Source organism: Aethalodelphis obliquidens, unplaced genomic scaffold (assembly GCF_003676395.1).
Source record: "Aethalodelphis obliquidens isolate GAN/ISIS:26980383/991018 unplaced genomic scaffold, ASM367639v1 scaffold97, whole genome shotgun sequence".
Classification (NCBI taxonomy): Eukaryota; Metazoa; Chordata; class Mammalia; order Artiodactyla; family Delphinidae; genus Aethalodelphis; species Aethalodelphis obliquidens.
In genome coordinates, this window is record NW_020838041.1 from 3,134,534 (window position 1) to 3,157,160 (window position 22,627).

The window sequence follows — 22,627 nt, forward strand, 5'->3', positions numbered from 1 at the left end:
GGTCCCAGGGGCTGCACGGCGCCCTGACCTCCCTGTGGTCCGTGAGCAGGCCGCTGGGCTGACTATGGTTGCTCCCTCGGGCACCAGGACACCCCTCGCCCTGGCCGAGAGCCCCCGGGGCCTGGCCCTTCTGGCACCAGGAAGGCAGGCAGAACCTGGGCTTTGCTCCCGGGCGGTGACATGGGCTGGGCCCTCGAGCTCTCTAATGACCAGCGGCAGGGAGGTGGGGACTGGGTGGACCAGAAGACTGGCTGCCAGGCCCCCCGGGCCCCTTGCTCAGTGTTCCCTCACTTAAACAACATCCAGGAGGCCTCCGTCTCACGGAGGAGGAAGCCAAACACAGGGCAGGCTCTCAGTCCTCAGTGGGGCGTCGGGGTTCACGTGCGGGCCGTGTGGCCCAGGGTCCACGCTCCTGGCCACGTAACAACCCCAGAAAGAAGGGGGGGTTGGGGGGCCCCAGGAAGGGTCACAGTTCCTGAAGTACAGGACGGGTCACACGGTGAGGCCCGGAGGCCCAGAGCCGGGAGGCTGGGCCAGGAAGCCCCTCCCAGAGGCCCGAGGCCTGCTAGGTGGAGCCGGGCCACAGTGGGGTCTCCTTGCCCAGCGTCATCCTTCTCCAGTGTGGTGGCCCCCACTGCCCGCCCTGCCCTCCTACCCCTCCCAGGACCCTGAGACCTCGGACCGGCCTGGGAGGGGTAGGAAAGCTCCGGCCAGGGGCTCTGACTGGCTCAGACCCAGATCAGGCCTGTGCCTCTTTGAGCCTCAGTTTACAAAGGAGGGGTCCACCAGGTGACCCCAGTCCCTGGGCCCAAGGGGAGGGTGGAGGGGCCCCGCCTGGACCCCAGACACTGCCTGCCCTTTAACCTATCCACCCACTCGGGGGGCTGTCAGAGCTGGGGCTGGGCCCGGAAAAGGCTCTGCGTGTAACCCCCTGGCCGCCCCATCTGGCTGGGAGAGCAGTGATCGATGCGCTCACTCAGCATGGCCGGGGCGTGTGCTCTGCTGTCTGGGGAAGTCGGGAGGCGGTCTGCCTCCCCACGGGTAGAATCTCCTCTCACTGGTCACCTGAACCGGTGTTTCGCGACTGGGCCAAGGGTGGAGGGCCAAGTGGGGCCCTTTCGGGAGGAAGGAGCCATGATCGGGGCTGTGCTCTTCACCCCGCACTAGAGCTGCCCTCAGCAAGTCCCCAGTCCCCGCACGGGGGAGGCGTCCCCAGTTCCGTGGCCACAGGTCTGAGACCCAGGCTGGCAGAGTCCTCGGCGAGTGGACGGCTGTCCCTCAGTGTCTGCGTTCCAGCCCCTCTGGGTCAGGGCCCGCACCGATGACCTTTTACCCTCCTCACCTCTTTAGGGACCGAATCTCCAAATACAGTCACGCTATGAGGTCCTGAGGGTCTGGACTTCAACTTGAATTTGGGGGGACACAGTTCAGGCCATGACACCTCCCTTCTCTCCCCCCGACCCTGTTGTCCCCGCAGCCCCCCTCACCCCCCCTCTGGTAAGTGTGGCCAGTGAAGGCCCCCCCCAGCCCCGGGCATCCTGGGTCCACACGCCGTGGGGCCGGGACGGCTACCGGGGGACCCTGTACCAGGCAGGCGTCCCGGTGGGCTCCAGCCCCGTGGGGGCCCAGGTGGATGGTGCCAGTCTCTCAGCTCTGACTCCGGGCACTGAGTACGAGGTGCAGGTGGTCGCACAGGCCGGGCCCCTCCATGTGGCAACAGCCGGCGCCTCCGGCTGGGCCTGTGAGTGGCATTGGAACGGCCAGGGGAGGAGCAGCGGCAGGGCCGCCCCTGGACCCCTGCTCCCTCCCTCGGTGGCACTGCTGCCCCCCAGTCGCCCGTCCCACCTGCACCCCGAGGGCCCTGCGTGGGGTCACAGGCGTCCTGCTCTCCTCCCCACAGCCCCACTGGTGCCCACCAAGCTGCTGGTGTCCATGCAGGCGGGCAGTGCTGTGGTCAGCCTGGCCTGGGCCAGCGGCCGCCTGGGGCACGGAGTGTGCCGCACACACCTGGACTCAACCTCTCCCTGTCCGTGCTCTGCCCGGCGGGGCCGCTCCAGTCCTCCACGCACCTGGTGCTGCTGCCCGTGGGTACGTCGGTGTCTGTCAGGGGGAGCAGAGCACCCTGAGCGCTGCCCATCCTGTCCCAGCCCTGCTCGTCTGGGTGTGTGCCGTGCCCACCCGTCCTCAGGATGCCCCTCGCTCTCCAGATGGGCGTCAGGTCCCGAGGAGACTTATTTCTCCCTGTGGCCGCTGCCCCTTTCCAGGGACAGAAATGCCTGGTCCCTCTGCGCCTCTGACTTTGACCACCTCTGGGGCTGCGCTGACTCCCACGCAACGTGGAACCCTTGAACTCGCAGAGCCCGACCCAGTGGAGGACGTGCAGTGCCAGCCCAAGGTCGCCCGCCTGGCCCTGGCCTGGATGGTGCCCAAGGGGGACGTGGACACGTGTCCGGTGGTGGCGGAGCAGCTGGCAGCAGGAGGGGACGCCCACCTCGTCTTCCAGGCCAACACCTCTGGGGATGCCCTCCTGCTGTCCCGCCTGGAGCCCGCCATGTCCTACCGCCTCAGCCTCTCCGTGCGGGGCAGGAACGGCCTGTGGAGCCGGGAAGTCACCGTGGTGTGTGCCACTGCTGCCGAGGGTAGGCGCCCCCTTGGCCTCAGGCCCCGTCCCTCAGTCTTCCTCCCCCATCGCCCCCAGCCCCGGCCCCGACCCTGACCCAACGCCACACTCGTTTGACACCCCCTGCGGGGCTTGTGCCCAGCACCCAGCCCAGTTTGGATTCTGTGCGTCCAGTCAGCTGCCATTGCAGGCATGACCCTGCCCTTGGGGACTACTGTCAGGGCCTCACTCTCCCCCTCCGCCCCCAGCCTGGCACCCCCCACCCCCGAGCTGGCCGAGGCCCCCAGCTGGAGCCTGAGATGGGGATGGACGCGCTGATATCCCAGGGCATGTTTGGCGAGGACGACGGGCAGATCCAGAGCTATGGCGTCATCGCCACCGCTAACATGCCGCGTGAGTCCCAGCCCAGGCGGGTGAGGGACCCTGGCTACTGCCTGGCAGGGGTGGCAAGGGGCCCAGGCGCTGACACGGGTGAGATGAAATGTCTGAGGCCGGTGGGAGTCTTGGCGCAGGAAGGGGGACTGGGACGTTCTGGCGGAAGGGACTGGTATACTAACGGGGGCGGGCACGTCTAGAACACGGGCAAGCCCCTCTGGCGGGGAGAGGCCCCACCCCACTGCCCACCTGCCCCGCCCCCTCCCCGTTCCTCTCCTAGCGGCACAGCCTCCCTGTGACGCCATCAACCACACCTGGTACGACCAACACTACGGGGGACGTGACTCCTACCTGGCCGCCCTGCTCCCCAGCCCCTTCTACCCGGGGCCCTGGGCCGTGCCGACGTCCTGGATGGTGCCTGTGGGAACAGAGGACTGTGTCCAGACCCAGGACGTTTGTAATGGGCAACTCAGGCCGGGTTCCCGCTATCGGTGAGGGCCAAGGCTGAAGGGAGGGGGAGACACTGAAAGTTTCATTGATGTGTTGTTTACACCTGTGTCAACAAAAGAGCTGGACTGATTCATAGAGAGGAAGCATGTGCTGGTCCAGTAGGGTCAGTAGAGCTATTCTGACTGAGCTTCCTGGTAGGCAAGGCAAAAAGGGGAATGCCCACCTGCCACGTGGTTCTTTTCTCAGCAAAGCAGGGGATGGATTCTCTTTCACTTTGCTAGGGCTATACTGAGGATACCAGGCGCCTGTTTCTAGGGCTTCTTGCTCTCAGAATAGGGCAGTGGAGGCAGGAGAGAAGCCAGGAGAGGGTGGAGTTCGCTCTGAAGTCTCAGATGACGGGGCGCCAAGCCCTAAACAGGCGAGGGGGCTCCTGCTACCTGACCATCTGCTGCCCGGGACTCAGTTTCCTGGGAGGGGCGCGGCCCTCTTTGCCTGCCACCGCCCCCCCCCCCGGCCCCGCAATGGAAGGTCCTGCCCCTCTGTGACAGGTTCAGCGTTGCAGCCTTTACCAGGTACAGCTCTGAGCCCCTCATCCCCTTCTCAGCCTTCTCAGGTAGGTGGGCACCCAGCTAGGACTCCAGCTGGGTCCTGGGGTGGGGATGGGTGCTGGGACCTCCCTTCTGAGGCTCAGCTACCAGCGGGGACCTGTCCTGCCTCACAGAGCTGGGAGCCCCAGAGCCAGCGAAGGAGGTGCTCCTGGTGGCAGCCCTGACCTGGGTGGGCTGGGGGTAGTGGGCAAGACAGGCATTGAGGAAACGGTTTGCTGCTGCTGCGATCGCTCTACCCTCCCGCAAGGCTCCCCTCCGCCATGCTGCTCCCGGTTGGCCACCGTATCCTGGAGCAGCGCTGACCAGTAGGAACGTAAGGCAGGCCACAAGTGAGAGCCACATCTGTGGTTCCCAGTAGCTCTGTTTCAAAGAGAAAAATAAACAGGTGCCGTTAATCTCAGCCACGTTTTATTTAAACCAAGATACTAAAGATATCGTATCAACGTGTGATCGACTTTTTTAAATGATTAATGAGAGGTTTTACATCCTTTTCTTCTAATCAATAAGACTTTGAAATCCTGTGTGTAGCTTATGCTTGCGGCGAATCTGAAATCGGAGCCGCTCCGGTTCAGGTGCTCAGTAGAGTAGCCCAGGGCACGTGGCGACCGTACTGGACGGAGCAGCTCCAGAAGGTGCGGGGCCAGGCCTCCGCCCTCTCGTCCTCAGGGGTGTTGGGGGGGCCCTGCTCAGGAGCTGGGGGCAGGGAGGGCTCACAGGCCGTTCTCGGTGCCCGTCCAGGGTGGTCCCCCCGGCAGCCTTCTCTGGCCTCGGTTCGGCATCTGGGACTTCCTTCTGCAGGGTGAGGGCTGTCACTGCGCCCTCCACCCAGGGGGTCTCGGGCCCAGGGGAGGCTGGTGTGTCTCACGGGGTGGCAGGTCGGGGCTGCCCAGCTCACCCTTCCGTCTCCGTCCACAGAGCCCCTCCCAGCAGCGGTGGGTGTCGCAGCGGGCGGTGGCCTTGCGCTTGGCGCCTTGCTGGGCCTGCTGTGCTGGAGGTGAGTGCAGGGGCGGAGGTGAGCGGCGGGGAGGGCTGGGCCGGCGTGTTGGGGGAGCCCCAGGCTGCCTCCCAGGCCCCGTCACCCTCTGCAGGTCGGAGAAGAACCTGTGCTCCCAGGAGCTGGTCAACCTGCGGTGAGTGTGTGGCCCCTGTGGGGCGGGGCAGGCGGCCCGCCCTCCACAGGCTCGGTGATGACGGGGTCTGCCCGGGACTGCATCCCTCGCCCCCCCAGCCGAGCCTGCCCTCAGCCGCTGTCACACCCTCGTCACCCTGCTCCCAGGGGCCCCCGGCTCCTCCCAGGCCCTCAGCCTCTGCCTCCAGACTCCCGTCCTCTCGGTCCCCGACTGACCACCTGGACGGTTGCGGGCCAAGTCGCTTCCGTCTCCTTCTTTCTCTCCGACGTTGGATTTCGCAATCTTCCCAATATCGCTACTGTTCTTCCTTCTCTCGGCCGCACCCTGAGCGGCGCTGCGAGCAGCTGTGCCCAGAGCCATCCTCAGGACCCGGGGTCGGGGCCTCAGACACTCATGCCCACCTCCTCCGAGTGTGGTCCTGTTTGCCCTGCCCCCTCTCTCTGGCCCCTACCGGCGCCCAGGGCAGGACTCTGCACACCAGGGCCGCCGCCTACTCTTCCCTCTTCCCCCAGGTGGACCCACTGGCCCATCCCTGCCCACAGCTTCCGACAGGGCTACGAGGCCAAGAGCACCTGTGCCCACCAGGCTTTCAGGAGTTCGAGGTGAGGCCTCTGCCGCCCCCAGGCTCTGGGGGGCCCCAGCTGTGCACGACCCCGCCCCCGGTGTGGGGGTGACATGGGTCTGCTTCGGCCCCCGTCTCTGCACCCTGCCGACACCACGAGAACCGCTACCCTCTCGTGCTGCCCTGTGAGCATGGCAGGCAGGGGTGTGCGGGCCGGAGCTCGGCCCGGAGGAGGCGCTGCGTGTGCCCGCCCTGAATGCGCGGCTTTTAGCGTCTGCAGATGACCACTGCCGGGTCAGGCTGACCCCGCTGGACGGAGAGCCTCACTCCCATTACGTCAACACCAGCTTCATCCACCAGCAGGTAGAGCCGCCTGCGCGCTGGCTGCGGCGTCCACTCGGGAGGGGCCCGGTTTGCAGGACACGCTGTCCTGCCCTAGCCGTCCACGAAGACTGCCAGCTTGTGTGTCTTGTGTGTTGGTCGCTGTGCTGGGACCGCAGGAGGCAGGGCTGGGCTACACGGATTCCCACCTTCAAAGGAGCAGGAGTTGTGTGTGTGTGTGTGTGTGTATGTGTGTGACACCTGCCACGCGGCATGACGGGTGCTGTAATAAGGGCACACGTGTGGTGCTCAGAGCTCGTGAAGAAGGAACGTTTAGTCCACCTTGGAATCAAGAAAGGCTTCCTGGAGGAGGGGGCATTTGATCTCTTGAAGGATGAGCAGAATCCTGATAAGTGATGAAGGAGGGGCAGACATTGCAGCTGGACAGACCCAGAGAAGAGCCGGGCGGTGCATGTGGACAGAGTGGGGCGGGGTCATCGGGCGGAGGCAGGAGAGGCAGATGGGGCTGTTGGAGGAGGGACTGAGTGCTGGCCTCGGGGAGCTGGGTGGGCAGTGGAGCCCTGGGAGAAATGCAGGTGGTGTGGGTCGGGTGGTGAAGGGGTGGCCTGGGGAGGCTACTTCGGGGCCATCAGTGTCTTGTCATCGTCCCATCGAGGTGGGGCTGTCTCCAAGTCACCCTCCTGATTTGGGTCCTTGGCGCACGTGTGTTCACGTGTGTGCACACGTATCGACCTGCACACGAAGTCCTCACTCCCAGAGGTCACCCGTGGGATGCGTGGCTGTGGGCTGGGGCCCCAGTTAATGTGATCCTGCCCGCCCCCAGGGCTACACCCGCCCACAGGAGTTCATCACCACCCAGGGGCTTCTGAAGAAGACCCTGGAGGACTTCTGGCAGCTGGCGTGGGAGCAGCAGGTCCAGGTCGTCGTCATGCTGACGGTGGGCATGGAGAGTGGGCGGGTGAGCGTGCCACAGCCCCCGGGGTGGCCACCAGGTGGCAGGCTCTCCCCACAGGACCAGCTGTGGGTCTGGGAGGCCAGGTGAGGCCTGGGGGTTGGTGGGGTCCCCAGGCCGCCCAGGATGGGGCAGGGAAGGAGACCAGGAACCCAGGCTCCCAGCTGGACTCGCCTCCATCGCCTCTGCTGTTTCTCGCCGAGACCACCCTCCCCTGCTCCAGGCCCAGTCTGCGTCCTTGTTTTAAACGTGCCTGTGCCCTGCTCCGTGCGGGGCCCTGGGACACCTTGGAGCCCCTCCAGCTGGAGCGGAGAGGCCAGGCCAGGTGGTCCTAAGTAAGGCCATGCAGTTTGCACAGGAGCCCGGCAGCTGCCTGGAAGTCCCAGGGGTCACATAGAGGTCTGGGGGTGGAGGTGCTAGGGCCGGGCCGGGGGAGAGAGGCTTCCGGACAAGCAGGGTGGCGGAGACAGACAGGTGGGTGGGAGGTGCTGATACAGCAGGGGTGGCAGTGATGGGGGGGCCCACATCCCTCTGGCCCTAGGTGCTACGTGAGCACCACTGGCCAGCCGACTCCACCCCTGTCACCCACGGTCACATCGTCCACCTCCTGGCCGAGGAGCCCGAGGACGAGTGGACCGCGCGGGACTTCCAGATGCAGCACGTGCGTACCCGCGAGCGAGGGGTTGTGACTCCTTAGAAGGTCAGCTCACCTCCTGGGCCCCTGGCCTCCCCCTTGCCCAGGAGGTTGGAGGTTAGGGAGGGTAGGGAAGCACAGGGAAGGCTAAGGGTCATCCGAAGTTGGGTGAGAAGGGACGGTTTCTGCCCTGTCCTGCACCCGGCTCAGGGCCCCCGCTCACCCCAGACCCCTGGGCCCCATCCGCCATGCCAGGCTGTGTCCTCCTGGGGCAGCAGTGTCCCCCTCCCCCTTGGGCCCCCTGCAGGCAGACTTCCCGGGGGGTTGGAGGAGCTGAGGGGAGCATCCCAGCATGAGGGGCACCACCCCGCCCTCAAGATCTGGTGACAGAATGAGGGCTGAGCAGAGGACAGTGGGTTAGGAGGGGACGGAGAAGCGGCTCCTCTGCCCCCCAGCCTCCGGGCTGCCCAGCAACTGCAGTGGACAGTGAAGCAACCGCAGTTCGCCACCCGGCCAGACCACAGCGTCCCCGAGACCCCCAGCTCCCTGCTGGCCTTTGTGGACCCTGTTCGGGAGAGGAGCGGGGCCCGTCCTGGTGCAGGCAGGCGGGGCAGGTGGCGGGTGGTGGGGTGGGCTAGGGAAGGGCCCCGCTTCACAGCCCTGGGCCCTCTGACCCGCAGTGCAGGCGTGGGCCGCTCGGACACCTTTGTGGCCCTGTCAGGGCTGCTGCAGCAGCTGGGGGAGGAGGATACAGTGGACTATTCCACACGGTGTGCTCGCTGCGCCTGGACTGGCCCCTCATGATCCAGACCCCGGTGAGGGCAAGGCGGGTGGGCTGCGGACCCTGGGAGGGGGTGGGGCAGATGGCCGGGCCACAGGGTCCCCAGGGGCCAGGGAAGAACCCCGGGGGAGGGGCTCGGACACTCACCCTCCTATCGGGGCTTCTGTTTCCCTTTGTGCCGGGGGTGGGAGGTAGGAGGGCCCCTGCCAGCTCTGATGCGGAGGGGCCCCACGGGAAGGCTCCCCAAAGCCCCTCCCCTGCCCCAGGCCGTCTGGCTGGTCAGGGCCTGGAAGTCTCCCTGCTGGGCCACAGTCCCTTAGCTGACCGCCTCCCTTCCCACCCCCCAGAGCCAGTACATCTTCCTGCACGGCTGCCTCCTGAGCAGGGTCCTGGAAGGGGCCCCCCGGCACCTCTGAGTACGTGCAGCACCGGGAACCTGGCCCGGTGCGGGGCAGGGTCCCCGTCCCTCCCACCAACAGGCTGCCAGCTCCGTCCACGCAGGGCCGAGGAGACCAAGAGCGGGAGCTGGGCAGCCTCTGGCACCCCTGACGCAGCCCGCGCCCCGCGCCCCGCCCAGGCCGCAGCCCATCCCCGTGCGGAGCTTTCTCCCCAGGCGTGATCTGGCGACGCTGGCTTCTTGGGGGAGCACAAGGTAGCTGCGGGCCGGGCGGCACGACGACGCGGGGTCCCCTCGTGCCACCACTTCTGCGGCCTGTCTCATGGTGCCCCTCTGCCCATCACCCTCCCCAGCTTCCGCTCCAGGCCCTCAAGGACCAGGCCGGCTCTGCGATGCCCTCTCCTGGCCGTGGGCAGGACGGCATGGCCTCCCGTGAGTGCCAGTGGGCTTGCGGGTGGACGGGGCATCGGGCGTCGTCCAGGCTGGGACCTCCGGCAGCCTCACCCTTACCCTCGTCCCGCAGACGGCTGTTGTCACGGGCAGTCCCCTCCGACAGAGGACGGCCCTGCTGGAGAGATGCCCGAAGCCTGGCTCTTCCCCGTGGGACCATGCCCTTGGGCCATTGGTGCTTCCTGGTCTGGGCCTGGGAGGCTGGGGGTCCTAGAGCTGAGATGGGCAGGGGACACCCTGTGCTTTGCAGGGCGGGCCCTCTGGCCGCGATCACGTCATGCTGACCGGGGCCCGCAGAGCTCTGGGAGCTGGTGTGGGAGCACGGCACTCGCATGCTGGTCTCCCTGTGCCTGCCAGACCCCCGGGAGAAGGTGAGGGAACAGGGGCAGAGGGTGGGATGCTTGAGGGTTGTGGTGGGGCTGTGGTGTGACCGGGGCTTGGGTGGGGATGGGCTGGCCGGCTGAGCAGCCCTGACCCAGTCTGCCTCACGGAGTCACAGCCCGTCGCCACGGACGCGGTGACCGTGCGCTGGGTGGCCGTGAGCAGTGCTGCAGGCTGGCCCTGCACCCTCCTCAGCATCACATGTGTAAGCTAGGGCCGTGGGCTGGGGGTGGGCTCCGCGGAGCAGTCCCGGCCCCTCCAGGCACCGGTGCCAACGTCTTTGCCCAGAGAGGGAGCAGGAAGGAGGGGCCGGTGCAGAGGCTGCAGCTGCCGTCTGGGGAGCCGGGCAGGAGCTCCCCACCATGACCCTGCTGCCCCTCCTGGCTGCCGCGGGCCCGTGCTGCTCCTGGGGCGTGGAGAAGCTAGGCACACCGCTCAGCCACTGCAGGTGCCACTGGACGGGGCCCCAGAGGAGCAGGCAGAGACCCCGCTGCCCCGCGGCTTGGGGTGCGGGTCCGGACACAGCCCCCTCCTCACTCTGCCCTGACATCGTCTTTCGGGAGTCTGTCCCCCGATGCCCGCCGGGCCCCGTGCCGTGAAGGGGCCGAGTCGGGGAATAAGGGATGAGGTCAAGCCAGAGGTCGAGTGCGTTCTGTCCATCCATGCCAGGGCCTGCTGGGAAACAGGAGCGGGGCTGGGGGGGCCTGGTGGGTGGCTTTCGCGGGGCAGCCCCCAGCCCCGCCCTCCAGTTTCCCTGTTCCTCAGATCTAGTTTCTAGTGTCCGGGGGGCGGCCCTGGATTCAGAGCAGGTTACTCGGGGTGAGGGGGCACAGCTACTGCCCTGTGCACAGCAGGACCGACCTGGCCCTGCTCCCCCCCCCCCGCAACCCGGCCTTCCCCTTTCCCGCCGCCAGCAGCAGGCGCGGGGGGGCTCGCTGCTGCGTGGCCAGAGCGGCTGAGTTTTCTCTGCCTCCTTCGCTCCACCACAGTGCGGGAGTCTGGGGAGGGAAAACCCTGAGGAGAAGCAGAAAGGAGGGCAGGAGTGCTCACCGTGGCGACACCATCACCCGCGGCCTCACCAGGTCCCATCCGTCCCCTCATCAACCAGGAGGCCCTGGACGGCTGGTGCCAGCGGCGGGGCCCCAGCTGCTCCCGGTAGAGGGCCTGGGGGACACAGAAAGCCTGCACAAACCAGAGCAGGACGCCCCGAAAGGAGTCAGACCCCGAATCGGGGAGGGGCAGGGCTCTCCTTGGCCGCCCCGAGCTCCTCGTGAAAGGCGAGGGGTCAGAGGCCGGGAGGGCCCTCGCGGCCTGTGCAGCAGAAGCTGGAGCAGGGCAGCCTCCCCGCTCACCTGGGCCTCCCTGGGCTGGGTTACACCCTCTGCACACTCGTTCCCAGGAGTCGGGGTTGGCCCATGACGACCCTCCAGTAGGCGGGCTGGAGCCTCGCACTGGGCCCAGGCCCCGCCATGCTGAGGGGGCAGCAGGGCCCCCGCACCAGAGCTGCAAAGGAGCAGGAGGGCCGCAGCGAGTGGGGAGTGAGGCCGGGAACACAGCCGAGTGGGCAGCACCCCTGTGGTCTCTCCGGCCCTCCGTGCACAAGGACCACCCAGGCCTTCCTGGGGGCTCATCTACGTCAGGGCCGAGCCCCACACCCCAGAGGGCAACGGTTGGTTTGGTTTCCGCCTTCCTGGCCCAGCCGTGCAGCCCCTGGGGCCCGGGAGGTGAGAGCAGTAGCAGAGAATGGGAGGGGGGTGATGAGTGGCCCTGTGGGGGTGACGGTTCTGGATGAAGGGCCACTGGCTGCGCTGAGGCTTTCAGGCTGCCGCTGTACACTCAGGATGGACCGTGTGGGGAGAGTAAGGTCAGGAGACGCGGCCGGCTCTCACTCCACCCTGGGCTTGGCCCGGCGCCGGGATGAGCCCAGCATCAGCCACCGTCTCTCGCCCTCAAGCCTCCCGCCTGGCCCTTCCAGCCTCAGGCTGGTGGAGCTGCAGCTGCCGGACTGGCCTCCAGGTGGCGCCAGACTGCCGACTCGGGCCGGTCCGGACCGCCAGGTGGGCGCGTCCCCCAGCCGGGCGCCTGGCTCCATCCCGGGAGCAGGGTCCAGGGCTCCCGGGCTCCCACCTGACTGGGGCCGCGTGCAAGACGCTTTGTGAGTGGACGTCACACCTTCTCTAGTGGGGGGCCTGGGGCTCGGCTGGAAGTCTCCTCCTGTAGCCACCCGACCTCCACCCGCCCCGCGGCTCCGGCCCTTCACGGCCCACCTGGCGAGACAACCCCTCGCTCCCCTCCCCAGGAGCCAGGCTGCGGCGGGTGACCCCGAGTTGTACTTCTGGGGCTGCTCCCCCCCCCAAGTGGGTGACCTCGAGCAAACAAGGTGCTTCCGGGGCCCTCCTCCGATCCCCTGTGGCCCCGAGGCTGTCCGCTCTGGCACGGGGTCCTGAGCCCGCAGCCCAAACGCCTGCAGGACCCGCTCTCCGCTCTCCGGGTTGAAATGAAATTCCCGGATTTTTTTCTTTCCTGGATGAAATTCCTGCCAGCTCGGAGGGAAGGAGGGAAGGGGAGCGAGAGGCGAGAAAGTTCCGTGGCTCCGCCCTCCCCTGCCAAGCCCAACCCGTGAAACCCAGGAGTGAAGACCAAGCAGCGATGCCTGCTCCTCTCTGACTGTGCGCCACCGGTGCCCGCCGCCCTCCCGGCCGCCGCGATGCCCAGCGCACCCGGGCTCCGCGCCCTCTGGCTCTGCGCCGCACTCTGCGCCTCCCCGTGCGCCCCCCAGCCTGGCCCGCGGCCCGCCTGCCCGGCCCCCTGCCGCTGCCACGAGGACGGCATCATGCTGTCGGCCGACTGCTCTGAGCACGGGCTCTCCGCGGTGCCGGGGGACCTGGACCCCCTGACGGCTTACCTGTGAGTACCACGCGCTTCTCCCTGAGCCCGCCTGGCTGCGCGCTGGCCGGGCCGGCCTCAGTCTGGGGCACCTGCGCAGCTGGAGCCCTGAGGCCCAGGCATCTTCTGCCCTGTCTTGGACTGCGGGGCCGTGGCGGGGAGAACAGTCCCAGGCTGAAGGCCAGGCGAGTGGTGAGGCCGGGCTTCCCTGACCGGTTCCCAGTTGGCCCGTCTCGGGGCCTAATGGCGCGAGCCCAGGCTAGGTGAGAGGTGGGTCTCCGGGCCCTGAGCAGAGGGGCCCAGACTGCCGCCCCCTCTCCTCTTGCCGGTTTCTTGGTTTCTTCTCCTGCAGAGCAGCGCCAGGACGGTGGCCAGGGCTCAGCGGAGGAGAGGGGAGGGGCCCCGTGGGGGGAAAGATTGTCCCCAGCCGGGGCAAGGAGAGCAGAGCAGTCACTCGAGCTGGGTGGCCTTGGTGGGGGTCCCAGAAGCCAGGAGAGGGGACTAAGCCACCCTCGTCTCCTCCAAGACGTCCCTGCTGGCTCCATCTCCCTCCACTGAGGCCTCTGGCTCCCCAGGGGCCTCCCTGAAGTCACGTCCCAAGAGGCCGTGTTGGAAACACTAATTTGTGGGCAGTGCCAAGCTGAAAACCAAAGAGCTGTTTTTAGAGTCTGAGTTGGGGTGAGATGGTGTGTGAAGTGGACCCCACTGGGGGCAGCTGCCCCTCGGGGCTTGAGGGCTGGGGGCTCTGGCCTGGCCACCTGGGCAGGAGGAGGGAGTGAGTGCACACTCCAGACCACCTGCCTCCCCCCTGCTCTGGGGAGAGGAAGGCTTCCTGGCTCAGCCCCGCCTTGGGCCTCCATGACCTCTTCTCGGAGGAGGAGAGTCTGGGCCATCTGTCCCGGAGCTCTGTGGCTTTGGGCTCCAGGGCCTGGGGGCTCTGAGGAAACAGGAGCTCGTTTGTAGAGTCAGGCAAGTATTTGTTGAACTAAATGAGACCAGGGCAGCTCCCCTTCAGCCGTTTTACATGTGTGTGGGTGAAGCGGGTGGGACATTGCCTCATTTGAAGACGGGGTTCTGTGGCTAAAAAGAATTTGGAAATGACTTCTGTGGAGCCTTTCTCTGGGGAAGCAGGAGAAAGTTCCCTTTTTCAGGCTGAGGGGCTCACTGGTCCCACCTCCTTCCCCAGACCCATCCTTCCTCAGGAGGACTTGGGGAAAAGAGGACAGTGTCGCCGTCAGAATCCACGCTGCTGGAGGGTTACCCCCACCGTCTCGTCACTGTTCCCCTGGCACTGTCATGTCTGCATCTGGGGTTTTCTGAGCCGACCCTGAGTCTCCCTGGGGCCTGAGAAAGCCCCTCTCTCCCAGGACTCAGCCTGTGCATCCCAGGGTAGGAGGGAGGGTCCCACGTGGCCTGGGGACCTCAGCAGCAGGCCCTGGAATGTTGGAGGGAGGGGAAGATGCAGGGTCCCCCTTGGCCACGCAGGGTCTTGTCTGGGTGGTGAGTGGAGCGTCTCTGCAGGGCGGTGGGCCTCCTTTCTCTGCCTCTCTGGAGAGTGGCCCAGGCACAAACGCACCGTGGAAGGGTGGGCGTGAGGGCCGCCCCCTTCCCTCCTCAGCAAAGTGAGGATATGCCAGTTCAGCCCCAAGTGGCCCAGCTCCGGCCGAGGACGGCCCACACTTTCATTGGCTGCTGGGGCCCGCAGGGCCTCTCGTCTGGGCCACCCAAGCCCTGGCCCCTCCTAGCTCTGCCCCTGACGGAGTCACCCGAGTCCTCTGAGCCTCGGGGTCTTCGTCTGTACGTGGGGACAAGTGGGTGGTGGGCAGGCTAGGTGAGGCGACGTGTCATGTAAACTCCCCGGCACAGTGCGTGACACATACGAGCAGTGCCTGAACCCTCACGCGGGAGGAAATGGCACCCGGGGTGAGCGCAGAGCCCAAGGGAACAGGCTGTGGCGGGACGAGGGGAGGCGACTGCGGGGTGCTGGCTTCAGTCAGTGCCTGGCTGCTCCGGATGGGGCTCGGGGTCCAGCCAGCTGTGAACACTGGGGATGGGGTGGGAGGACGTGGAGGAGAAGGTGAAAGGTCAGATGAGAACACGTGGAGGTACAGGGGGCGGCCGGTCAGAGGGCGCCCTTGAAGACCTTCAGAAGGTGCCAGAGACGGAGCCGTAGGGGGCACCAGGGAACTCGGGGCTCCAGGAGACACCCAGCCCGTGCAAAGAGCTGCCCACCGCTACCCCGCTCTCTTGGTCCCACTGCGTCTCTGCTCTGCCCTCACCTGCAAAGACGACGCTCCCTCAGGGTCCGACGCCCGGCTGATTGTGTTGAAGGGACCGACGCCAAACACCCACAGGCCTTGGCGTCTCTCCAACCCGTGGTCTCAGTGAGGCTCGTGGGGACTCATGAGGGTTTGGATGTCCTCCCTGGAACTCACCTGGGAGACACGGACCCCCGGCTCTGGGGCACCCGGAAGGTGGGGCGGCCCTCGCTCTATCCCGTCCCACGTCCGCACAGCGAGGGGACAGAGATATACACGTGTTGTTGGCAGTACCCAGGGCTGTCCCTGACTTGGAGAATCTGGGTAGTATTCTGAGTCCCTCCTTTGCCCCCAGAGTTGAGCAGAGACAGGAAGCGAGTGGGGGGCCGAGCTGCTTGTAGAAGGCCTGAGGCTCGTTCACTTGCACTGACCCCTCAGCACCCATTTCCATCACCTTCTGCCGCCGGGACGAAGGGGGCTCCCCGCTCCGCAACTGCCGTCAGGCAGCTTACTGCCTCCTTGGGACCTTACTCCCTGTAAGGCTGCTGTGACGACCGCTGACCTCGACGAAAGGTCAGACGCAGCGTGTGTGTAGATTCTGGGTAGTTTCCATCCTACTCATCGCTGCCTGGGGGTGATGAGACGGAGGCAGGGCGCTGGGGAGAGCGGGGGTCCCAGCACAGGTGCCGGTCATGGCAGAGCAGGACCGCAGTCCTCACAAGCTGGTGACCTGGGCCAGTTTCCTCATCTGTAAATGGAGCTCATGCCTGCCTCGCAGGGCTGTTGTCTGAATTCACTGAGACGATGTTTGTAAAGGGTTTGGCACAGTGTCCGGCCCTTGGGAAGAGCCCAGTGTTAGTGGTGTTGTTATTAGGGTGACTGGGGCCAAGAAGTGTTAGTCAGGGAGGTCTTCCTGGAGGAGGAAGTGCGGGATGGGCGCGTCTGTGTGTTGGGGGATGAGAGAGGAGAGAGTGGCTGCGGGGAGCCGAGAGGAACCCTCTGGGGCCTGGAGAGGTTTTAGTTTTTTCCTGGCCAGTGCGGACGCAGAGCTTTGAGGGGGGTGAGGCAGCAACGGGTGGGATACCCCAGCCCGCTCCCCAGCGCAGCGGCTGGTCCCTGCAGGGCCTGTCGTCTGAAGAAGCAGAGAAACATGTGGCTCCAGGGAGGATGGCGGCCTTGCGGGCTGCGTCTGGGAGATCCATGGGCCTCTTCTCATTCTGGACCTCGGAGGCCGCCCTTTCCGGGCTAGGCCTCCGTGTCCTTTTCTAATAGATTCTAAGAGCCTGAGCTTCTCCCCACCCCACAAACTCGGGGTTTGAGTTCTAACCCTCAGCCCGTGCCAGAACATTTCCAGACCACAATGCGCACAGGTTTTGTTGAGAAACAGGGCCGGAGACGCAGGGGAGATGGGCTCTGAGCCTCCTGTCCTGGCGCAGGACCTCCCCCGGGGAGAGCGGGGAGCCGCTCCAGGAGGAGGGTCCCCTAGGGACTGGGTGCCAGCCTTTCTATGAAGCAGAGCCGGGGTGGGGGGCGGAGTTGGCCCATCACGGGGCAGGCCCGGTGGGGGGGTCGCTGGAGGAGGGCGAGCGTGTCAGGGAGCCAACACCCCAGTTCAAAAGAAAGGCAGGAAGCAGCCCCGGGCGAAAGAAAAAGGAAACCTCTGGGCTCCGGCAGCGGTGTTGCGGGCTCAGTGGGTGGGCGGCGGGCAGAGGAGAAGAAAGCCCGGCTCAGAGCAAAGTCGCCCGGCCCGCCCAGCCAGCCCCGCCTCTCCCCTTCCGAGGGCTCGACCCGACGGCTTCCGCGTGTACCGTGCCCACCAGGCAGCAGGCAGGGCGGGCGCGGTGCCGGGTGCCCGACGGAGGCCCTGCCGAAGCCCTGGGCTCCAGTCTTAGCACTTCGGTTTATGGGCTGTGCGTCCTCTGGCCGCTACTCACTCGCTCCAAAGTTTGTCTTTTTTCATGTTGAGAATGGAAACGCCGACAGCATTCACTGGGAAGGGCGGTAGGAGGAGCCACGGGACAAAGGGGCAAAGCCTTGTGTCTGCTTTAAAACGTTGACCATGGGCGCTGTTTTTCTCAACCCTCCACTGCAAAGGACCCACTGAGGCCCGGGAAGGGTGACAGAAATGCCTGTGATGGGCGCAGACTTAGGGAGACAGAGTCTAAGTTCTGGAGCCCCATTGGGCTGCCTTTCCTCCCCCCTCCCTCCCCTTCCCCCCTTCTTCCCTCCCCCTCCCTCCCCATTCCCCCTCCCCCTTCCCCTCCCTCCCCCATTCCCCCTTCCCCCTCCCTTCCCTTCCCTCTTTCCCCTCCCCCTTCCCTCCCTCCCTCCCTCCTCCCTTCCTTCTTAAAAATTTACTTTATTTTATTATTTATCTATTTTTGGCTGCATTGCGTCTTTGTTGCTGCATGTGGGCTCTCTCTAGCTGCGGCGAGCTGGGGCTACTCTTCGTTGCGGTGGCGGTGCGTGGGCCTCTCACCGTGGTGGCTTCCCCTGTTGCGGAGCACAGGCTCTAGGCGTGCTGGCTTCAGTAGTTGTGGCACACGGGCTCAGTAGTTGTGGCACACAGGCTCTAGAGCGCAGGCTCAGTAGTTGTGGTGCAGGGGGCTTAGTTGCTCTGCGGCATGTGGGATCTTCCCAAACCAGGGCTCGAACCTGTGTCCCCTGCCTTGGCAGACGGATTCTTAACCACTGCGCCACCAGGGAAGCCCCCTTCCTTCTTTCTTCCCTCCCTCCTTCCTTCCTTACTAATCAAGCCCCCTCCCACTGACCTTCAGGGGAATGACCTTCCCTGGAGCCCATTCTGCTCTTGGGTTCCTGATGGGGACAGGCGGGGGTGGGGACGGGGGCGGGGCGATGGAGGAAGTGACCATTCTCACAGGGTTCCCTGGAAGAGATGAGCCAGCCTGGCACCTGTGAGGACTCTTCCAAGAGGAAGACAGGAGTCAACTTCCAGGTGACTCCTGTCTGGAGAGTCCAGCTTCTCCCCAGAAGCCGAGTTCCGTGGAAAGAGCGGGTTCTCCGGTGCAGCACAAGGAAAGCTAGGTGTGCACGGCCGAGGCATCTGGCTCCTTTCTGCCCTGGGACACGCCCTGAGGGGCTGCAAGGACCCTAACGGCTGTGTGACCTTAGGAGCAGGGCGCTGGGCCCCTTGGGAAGGTACAAGGGACAGGAGTGCGGGAGAAATTTCCAACCCTCGGCCCCCACGTTGGAAAAGACCAGTTCCTGGAGCCAAACTGAGACGGATTTGCTGACCTGGGGGCTCTCAGAACTGTAGGGGCCCCTCTGTGCTGACTAGCCCCTTGGTAAAGGGGTGGTCCCCAATTTCTAGAAACTCAGGCCTCTTTTCCCGCCTCAGACATGGGAGAACAAACTTGGGCAGAGAGCAGAGAGTTATTTTGGAAGCAGCAGAAGGACACGGTGAGGAGGGGAGCTCGGGGTTGGCTCTGCGCCCCCCAGAGCCCTGCCAGCGTGGGCCCCGGGAGCGCTGGCGGCGGCGGCAGGCGGGGGCTGCCCCCGGCTGCCCTGCGCCCAGAGCCTCGGGAGCCGAGGTCTCCTTTGGGTCCCATTTCCTGCCGCTACCTGCTTCCTCCTCAGAGCCAGCAAGGGGGGCTCGTACCCCGAGCTCTCCACGGCCTGGGAATCGGGGTCCCCTCTGAGTACCTGTGAGGTGTAGAGCCTGGGGCTGGGGCCGGGGAAGCAGCTCGCGCCGGGCTTTCGGTCTCCCCTCTCTGCTCCGGCGGGTTGTGGAAATGCCTTCCTGGTTGCACTTTCCCAGGAAGTCCGGAAGTTTCTTCGGGAAAGCACTAGATCTTGGGAAGGCCCATGTTTGGAGCCCCGCGGATGTACCTGGGCAGCTGCCATCACCCTGGTGGCGCTGCCTTAACCTGTCAGGGTAACAGGCGGCATTTACCGCCTCCATTTACGCGTGTAAACCCCTGAGGGATGCACCAGCTTCATCCCCGCGTTACAGGTGAGGAGACCAAGCCCCTTGCTCAGGAGCCCACGAAGGCAGCCAGCTGGTGCTTGCTGACGCTGGGATTTCAGCCGCTGCCGCCTCCTAACTACATGCACGCTGCCTCGTGGGGCAGATCAGGGATGCTGGAGCAGCCCCTTAGAGCCTGTTTCTTTCTTTTCTCAGGAAGAGTCAGTGGTGGCCCCTATCCCTCCTGCCCGGTGTGGCCTCCGGAGCTGGTGGACGCGGTGGTGTGTCTGGGGGACCAGCTGCGGGAAGGCCCTGGGGGTGGAGCAGAGAGGCCTAGCCTGAGCCCTGGTGGACGGGAGATTCACACGGGTCGGTCGTGGGCAGGGCAGGCCCTCTGCGGGGAGGAGGCATGAGCCTGGGAGAGGGAAGGGCAGCTGGCCTTCCGTCCATGGCCTCGTCCGTCCCTCCTGAGGCAGGACCTTCCAGAGCAGGGCTTTCTGCCTCTTTCTCCTCAGGGAACATTAAAAAAAGAAAAAAAAACGACAGCAATTCAAGGCGTTCGGCAGCTGGGGTAAATCGTCCAGCCTCTCCAGGCAGCATCCGGCCAGGCTGGGGGCCCCTGGCGCATGCACACCCGGAGGCCCTGCTGTGGTGGGAAAGCGTGGTGTACCCCTGTCCTTGGCCTCCATCTCCTTTGCTCCCGTGGATGGGGGGAGTTGCCCAGCTCAGTGCCGTCGCCCACCGGCCTCCTGGGGGCACTGGGGTGAGAAGCTGAGGCAGACCTGCAGTGCCCTGGTCCTCCCGCAACTCTGTGGCCGGGGCTTTGCTGGGAGCGAGACCAGAGAGTCAGATCTGGAACAAGTCCCCGGCCTCTCCCCTCCCCTTTGGCCTTTGGGGTGCTGGAGGAGGTGGGCGGCCCTGGGGGTGTCCAGACGGCGCGGCGGGCAGGGTGTCAGGGATTTGGACTTGGTCCCAGGCTCAGAGCCGAGGCATATGGCCTCCTGGAGGGACGGGGAGCGGAGGTGCAGAGGGGGTCCACCGTCCCCGTCTACACCCCAGCCCAGTGCATTGCTTTCTTAGGGGCCTATGGGCACGAGGAACGTCAAGGTTTATTCCAATGCCCTGAGCGATTTGCAAGTTTGGATCACCCCCTGCCCCCCAACCCGAGTTACCCTTGGCTCCTGGGAGCATCAAAGACAGCCACCACCGAGGGCCTCTTACACTTCCTGTAGGAGGGACAGATGCCTCCCCAGGTGACCTGTGTGAGTCCAGATCTGCTTCACGCTCCTCGCACGCAGGGCAGTAGGCTCAGTGGGCAGGGACGTCCCGGGGGCTGAGCCCCAGGTGTCGTGAGCACCTGTGCGCATCCTGCCGACGTCTCTCACTTGGGCTGCAGCCCCCAGCCCCGGCCCATTGGCCACTGCTTAGAGGTAAAGCCCTTGCCCGCCCCCACCCCCGGCTGTGGTGGAAGCGAACCTTCACTTACTCGTTCATTCACGGATGGGGACTGAGCCTCCCCGTCTGCCCAGACTCCGACCTGAGGGCTTTCTCTGCATCCAGCCTCGTGGGGCCGGACTGCTCCCCGCTCAGATGAGGCAGGGGCACTCGGGGGAGGTGAGACCAGGGCACACGTCGTACAGCCTGTGGGGGGGTGAGGCTGCGGCAGGCAGGTCCAGAGCAGGAGTGGGCACTCGGGGGAGGTGAGACCAGGGCACACGTCGTACAGCCTGTGGGGGGGTGAGGCTGCGGCAGGCAGGTCCAGAGCAGGAGTGGTGGGGGCCGGGGACGGAGGGGCCAAGCCCGTGCCTGACCGCCGCCCCCGTGCAGGCCCTGGGGGAGTCACTGCAAGGCAGGCGGTCGTCTCCCCCGCCTCCCCCAAGGAAGCTTGTGTCAAGCAGGCCCTGCTTGGGGGACGGAGAGCTGACACTGGGGGTGTGTTCCCTTCCTGAGAACTACCAGGCTGCGTTGCCGCCCACGTCTGCTCGGGGGGTGCCCATCTGTTTGTCCGTCTGTCCACCTGCCTCATTGATTTAGGCTCTTGATGTCTCTCATATGGGGGGTGGGTCTCAGGGAGGGGCCAGGCCTCCCCCTTCAGACAGGCAGGACTTCACTCCTGGCGCGCTTCTCCTCAGGACATCACACCTCCCTTCACACACACACACACAGAGACACAGACATAGACTCACACACAGACACATAGAGACAGACACACGCACACATACATACAGACTCACACATAGACTCACACACACGCACTCACGCACAGACACACGCCCCCACCCGGCTTGGGTCTCCACCCGCAGGGGGCGCCCTGCACGGGGCATGAGTGGCGCTTACAGGACCTGCCCTCATCCTCCCCTGCCCCGGCTCAGGTCTGGGGCCGCCGGGTGGGTGTTGGGGACCTAGAGGTGGATCGAGTGTCTGGGGCTGTGAGCCCCGAGGCAGGAGGGCCGTAAGCCAATCCCCTGCCTTTGTGGTGGACGCTGATTAGGAGGCTGGCAGGACCGTTGTCAAGGACAAAAGCCGGAGGGAATGGGGACAGGCCGTCGGCCCTCAGGCTCCTTGGGGCAGACTCAGGAGCTGTTCTCCCAGCACAGTGACCACCCAGCGCCAGTGAGCTGGGGGCCTGGGCCGCCCCTCAGCCAGGCTGGCCCCCGGGTGGGCGGACGTGCGCCTTCCCGCCTTAGGAGCCATCCTGGGCTCGCGCTCTGCTGTCGCCACCGCCAAGGTCTGAATGGCTGTTGAACGAGGGCCTCATTCTTATTTTGCGCTGCTCTCGCCCTTGTTTGTGGAATGAGGGTCTCGACCTGCCTCCCATCCCAGATGTTGGTAAATTAAGGGAGTCCCGTCCTCCGTGCTTGTGCCCTGGATCCTGACTGCTTCTGTCCCCAGGGTCACGATGAACCATGACCTCGGACAGGACAGGCTGGAGGATGGGGCGGGCGCCCCTTCTGAGGGATGCTGTGCGTGGAGGCAGCCCCTGTCCAGACGCACCCGAGTGGCCATCACTGCGGGGGGTTCCTTGGCCTGCGAGTGGCGTCTGCCGGGCGGGAACCACAGGCTGCCGTGCTTGGGGGAGCCCCGCACACCCCCGCTTCTGTGAACCGGCCAGCTGTCGGGCTCCAGTGGGCAAGGCCTCCACGCGAGCGGGGTGGGGTCGGGTGACGGTGAACGAGTTAATACGCGGAAGCGCTTGGAAGGGTGTCTGACACACGGTAGCCACTTGGCGTGGTCTTATTTATGCCACAGTTTATTAAGTGTGTACTTAGTAGCGCCCGGCTGTGCTGGGCACTGGTATTACACTGAGAATTCTCCACCACAAACGAGGGGGAGACAAGGACTCAGTAAGTGGCTGTGCGAGTCCCCCCACCCGGCCGCCACCCTGCAGACCGCTGACAGCTCGGCCCCTCCCCTCCCGGGTCCCCCCCGGGGCGGCGGTTTTCTCTGGCGTGTACACTCAGGGCTGCACAGTCGGGAAGAACGGGGGTGTCCACGGGCCCCTCCCCTGGCTTCGGCTGCAGCTTTGGGCGCCTCTCTGCTCAGTGGGATCAGGACGCCCCGGCCTCCAGTTCTGTCTTTGCCCCCAGCTTGCTGAGAGCGTGTGGATAAGTCCTCTGGTCTCTGGGCCTGTCTCCTGCTGGGTTGGTAGTTCTGCGTCCCAGGGGACTGTAGAAGCAGAGGGGACGGAGTGGGAGGAGGGGTGCGAGTGAGGCCGAGGTGAGGGAGGGGCCCCGGTCCCCGAGAGGTGCAGCGTCCCCCAGCGAGACCTGAGATCCCGGGGCTGGGACGAGGCAGGGCCATCCCCAGCACCTCCGGGGCTGTGCGCACGGCCAGAGTAAGGCCCCGCATTAACCACCTGCAGCCAGCAGAAGGAGG

At 65.6% G+C, this 22,627-nt stretch overlaps 1 protein-coding gene and 1 long non-coding RNA gene across 7 annotated transcripts in view; one reads left to right on the forward strand and one right to left on the reverse strand.

Moving 5' to 3' along the window:
• Nucleotides 1-4,419: 4,419 nt before the first annotated feature.
• LOC113614489 (uncharacterized) lies at nt 4,420-12,434 on the reverse strand. Of its 3 annotated transcripts, XR_003430658.1 has the most exons (4): nt 11,950-12,434; nt 10,733-10,864; nt 5,399-10,354; nt 4,420-5,041 (listed from the first exon to the last, which is right to left on the reverse strand). It is a non-coding gene; the product is annotated as an uncharacterized LOC113614489 (long non-coding RNA). The 3 variants fall into 3 exon arrangements; XR_003430657.1 differs by having other exon boundaries at nt 4,420-5,036; nt 10,733-12,434; XR_003430656.1 differs by having other exon boundaries at nt 10,733-12,434.
• Nucleotides 12,325-22,627, forward strand: part of LGR6 (leucine rich repeat containing G protein-coupled receptor 6) — a 98,239-nt gene continuing 87,936 nt past the window's right edge. For 3 of the 4 annotated variants that reach the window (XM_027096031.1, XM_027096032.1, XM_027096033.1), the window contains exon 1: nt 12,325-12,589. In XM_027096031.1, the coding sequence (XP_026951832.1) occupies nt 12,390-12,589 (200 nt within the window). In that variant the 5' untranslated portion in view covers nt 12,325-12,389. Of the gene's footprint in view, nt 12,590-17,941; nt 17,947-18,486; nt 18,492-22,627 lie in introns of those variants that run through there. The other variant, XM_027096034.1, reaches the window with a different exon arrangement.